The 4,335-nt window shown below is 45.6% G+C and overlaps 1 protein-coding gene across 1 annotated transcript in view; it reads right to left on the bottom strand.

The window, feature by feature from the left end:
• RPL27A (ribosomal protein L27a) overlaps nt 1–4,133 on the bottom strand; it is a 6,504-nt gene extending 2,371 nt beyond the window's left edge. The window contains exons 1-5 of the mRNA XM_008567792.1: nt 4,060–4,133; nt 3,636–3,699; nt 3,114–3,189; nt 2,239–2,413; nt 1,031–1,110 (exon numbers count right to left, since the gene is read on the bottom strand). Coding sequence (XP_008566014.1) covers nt 1,031–1,110; nt 2,239–2,413; nt 3,114–3,189; nt 3,636–3,699; nt 4,060–4,062 — 398 coding nt within the window. The 5' untranslated portion in view covers nt 4,063–4,133. The remainder of the gene's footprint in view (nt 1–1,030; nt 1,111–2,238; nt 2,414–3,113; nt 3,190–3,635; nt 3,700–4,059) is intronic.
• Between the last annotated feature and the right edge of the window lie 202 nt (nt 4,134–4,335).

The following is a 4,335-nucleotide window of genomic DNA, read 5'->3' as shown; positions in this document are numbered from 1 at the left end:
TCAATTCAATTTCTCCTCTGTGCTTCCTCTTATGTTTGATTCCCAACATCCTCTAAAGATTGTCATGATAGATTTGTCCCATAGAAAATCATGGTTCCCAGCCCATGCATAACCCCAGAAAGCAAGGAAACCTCCACAAACTGAGCAGCTTAAGTGCCACTTTAATTTCTTTGCCCAGGATTCTAGACTGTTTTACTTTGGGTCAAGAAAAGCTCAAAATCTCAGGAATAACTGTAGCAAATTAGAATTTACCCTGAGAGCCATGAGGATCCTATTTGTAACCAAGCATTGGTCAGCATCAAGATTTTGCAGTAGCAAGAGATACAAATCCTAGAAAACCTAATTCCAGAGTCTGGCCTTCAACATTTCTCAATTTCCTCCACAATATACATTTCAGACTAAATGTAAAATTAATCTCATCTATGCCTAGGGATCTATGAATCTCTGACAACTGCTTACTGGAATGTAATCCACTTTGATAAAAGCCCTGGTGTTTTAAGTTCAGATTGCTGGACCTCACCTCAAGATTTTGATTCATTATATTCTAGTTGTAATGAGAACAACTTGATCCAAGATGAAGGTGCCATGTGGAAAAAACTTATGCTCAGGAATTAGATCTTAAAAATCCGGCTCTATCCTATCACCCTGTTCCTCTTTAGAATGAGACCCATCAAAATCCATGCCCCATCAAAACGGAATCTTCCCTTTCAAAGCTCCATTAAAGGTACATTCTCCTATTCACTAAAATACAAATTACAATGCAAATAGGCTTTTCAATAGCTATTTCAACTATCAACAGGTATCATTTTCATTTTACAAATGGAAATACTATCTCTACCACACACTTTCTAAGGGGAGTCAGTAGGAACCCATGACCTCATATCCTTAACTCTGAGAATCTGTTAGTTGAGTTTCCAAGGTACAGGAAGGGGTGATACCACCAAAGAACCTACACTCAAGACTACAAGAGAAAAGCCATTTGTTAGATTTAATGAACCTCCTTCCATGTAGCTTCAAGCCACCAGGACACNCTCTTCTGCTGAAGAATTTGGCCTTCACGATGACAGGCTGCTTTGGGAGCTTTCCCTTCCCCAGAACTTTGTAGTAGCCCTAGAAGAACAGAAAAAACAGTTTATAATACACCACAGCAGGTACCAACTCCGTGATGGATATGAGAAAAGATGCCTGCTGACCCACTTTCTAGAATGCAGGTAGGCCATGTTTCTGATCTGGGCACTAATGGGGGCACTGATAGCCCCCAGCAGTGAATCAAGACCAGTAGATTCTCTCCGAGGACTCTAGCACACCAGGACAAGAGTTGTGTCAGGATGTGACTCTAGTCCCGGCAAAGCACCTTTCAATTACCCCAATAAGCAAAAAGGACTAACGTGTTCCCAGAAATGCTCTAAGTCCTGACCACCAAAATTGCTCAAGGGACATTAATGCTTAATCGAAAGCCTCCCTAGGAGGAGTTCTGGCCTCTGTAAAAGACTATCTCTCCGTACTCATGGGAGGTAAGACTGACACAAAGACGAGCACCCCCAATGATATTTTTTAAAAATGTCTGTTTTGAGGAGAAACCTCTTCAGATAAACACAGTGCCTTTAAAAATAATCAAACATATTAGGATTTTATTCTGTAAGCAACATGAAGGGCCAAGAGGGCTGTGCTCAAGATCAGAACCAGCTATAGCTCAGGTGAGAAGTGCAAACCTGCTAGAATAAGGGCAACGACAGTAGGAAGTGATTACTGATTGGAAAGACATTCAAGTGAAAATCAAGTGAAAATGAAGTATTTGAATGAGTGAGGGAGTGGGAAGATTACTCTTCAAATATTTTGCCTGTATCACAACAAAATATTTGATAAATCTGTGTTTCCTGAGTTTTCATTTCTGTGAGGCAAAATAAGAGCAGGGCAAGGAGTGGGGGGTGGGTGGGTAGGCAAGAGTTCCACTTTTGTCACAGCGAATAACCTATGATAATTCTACCAAAAGGTGGAATTATCTAGTAGTAGGTAAGTGGGTAAACGTAGGATAAACTTCGGGTGGGAGATTAAGTGGATTCAATTAACCCAGAGTTTTGTAAAGGAACTAAAAACAATAAATTTTTTGGCCGGCCCGTGGCTCACTCGGGAGAGTGTGGTGCTGACAACACCAAGTCAAGGGTTAAGATCCCCTTACCAGTCATCTTTAAAACAAACAAACAAACAAACAAAACAATAAATATTTAATTCACTCACCGATCGCACCACATCAATGATTGGAGCCGCTCCAGTCTTGTTTTTAGCAGCATTTACCCGTGTCTGTTCACTGACCAAGGTCCACAATTTATCAAGGTTGACAGTTGGGCAGAAACTCTGGTTCCTCTTTAAGTGGTAATGCCTCATACCGACTTTCCCAAAGTAACCTGGGTGACTGGGAAGAGAAGGTAACCACCCTCGTAACCTCATTCCAATTAAGAAGCTATATATATCACCTTTACAGTTGCCTCCCCCATTACAGTGTAAATTGCTCACTGATGTAGACCAGTGACTGGCACATAGCAGGCACTTGATACATTTATTGAATTAAACAAATCTTTAAAAACCACCAATACTACTAGGAGGAAAAGGCTAGCCTTATTTCATGGAACCAGGATATATCGCTGAGGAAGTCAGAGATAGCACCGAGACCAAAATTCAGGTCACTTGAGAGCATTCTGTGGAAAATCTACACACTTCTGTAATAGAGATCTCTTTAAGAAATAGTCAAGAAACATATTACCTCCTAATTTGTATCTATAAGTGAATCGAACAGTTGTATAGGTCAACCTGAAGTGTGTCACTAACCTGGTGACTGACTGTGCCATAAGGCCCACAGCCAGTGAATAAGGTCAGCAGTTACTCTTCGAGGGCTCTAGCACACTAAGGCAACAGCCTATACCCAAGCGTGACTCTAGCCTCGATGACCAGTTCTCTCAGTTCATATCAAGTGTTAACTTGGTAAAAGCCAGCAATAGGCAAGATTTGTGAGTAAAAGACTTGCTCCCAGACTGGAGATGTTTTAATCCAGCTCTCTCATCCCCTACCTCCAAAGCTGTCTATGTCAGTAAAAAAACAGTCCAAGAAACACTCACTATTTGTCGAAGTCGATCCTGTGATGATGCATGCCACCAGCATTACCCCGGCCTCCCGGATGCTTCCGGTGCTTGCCTGCAGGAATACAAAGCTACATGGCTAACACAGCCTTCTCCAGGCCTTCAATACTACCTCGCGCAAAGCAAAGCATTTCCCACACGTCAGTGCCCTCGCTTATGCTGCTCCCAGTCTACAACTCTCTCTCGGCATTACTATGTCTTCAAGACTCCGGTTAAAATCTTTTTAACGTTCCACATCACAGCACTCCCACAACATCCCATGTCTTCCACTAATTCAGTACTCTGTCCAGCTCAATTTTTATCTACCCACTGATGCGAAATTCTCTAAAACTGGAGTACTAAAGGACCCTTTAACAGAAAAAAACCAACAGCGATCCAATTTAATCTGACGACAGCAAAAAGGTCTTACTCTAACCCTCGTCTAAGCCACCTACCTCCTGACTAGCTAAGCACCCGAAAAAGAGAGCACAAGGCCAAGCAGGAGGGGAAGCCGGTACTTACCGATACGGCCGTGGCCGTGGCTCACGTGGCCCCTTAGTTTCCGGGTCTTCCTCAGTCTGGATGGCTGTGTGGAAAAAGGAGCTTAGCGGTGAGGCCTACGGAAGAAGGGGCAAGGGGGGATGCTCGCCAGCCTGAGATGGGCCTATAGGCCTGGGGGTCAAGGCCCTGCCTTCTAGCGCATTCAGGCTGTGGACTGCCTCCGAGCCGGGAGGCTTCATCTGGGTGGCGCCTTAGAGATCCGAACCGCGGGCCGAACACGCGGCCTGGCCCCGCTCCGGGCCCACACCAGCCATCCTGCCCTGCGGCCAGCCATCCGCGGCCTGGCACACCCGGCCAAGGTCGGGGTGGGTAGCAGGGGGGAAACAGGACTAGAACTCCGGGCCCGCGCCGGCAAAGAAAAGGAGGCAAGGAAAGAATCACCTACCATGGCTGCGGCAGAGACGAAAGAGAGAGTCCTCTGCGAAGTCTCGCGAGGTACCGAGCGTGGGGGCGGGGCCAAGTGTCTCACTTCCGGCAGGGAGGCGGGACTCGGGCGGGGTCTCCTTGGTCTCGCGGGTTTCGTGTGTCTGGCGGTTGATTCTTCTTCCTACGGTTAGTCGTCATCCTCGCAGCGACGTCACAGGGACTTGGTAGCCGTAAATTCTCCTTAGCACAACCCGTTGTGCCTGGCTCGGAGGCTGTGAACTGTTGAGGAATAGGG

This window comes from Galeopterus variegatus, unplaced genomic scaffold (assembly GCF_000696425.1).
Source record: "Galeopterus variegatus unplaced genomic scaffold, G_variegatus-3.0.2 Scaffold344, whole genome shotgun sequence".
NCBI classification, from domain to species: domain Eukaryota; kingdom Metazoa; phylum Chordata; class Mammalia; order Dermoptera; family Cynocephalidae; genus Galeopterus; species Galeopterus variegatus.
Note: the sequence above shows the minus strand (reverse complement) of the source record. Positions and strands in the feature narration are given on the sequence as shown.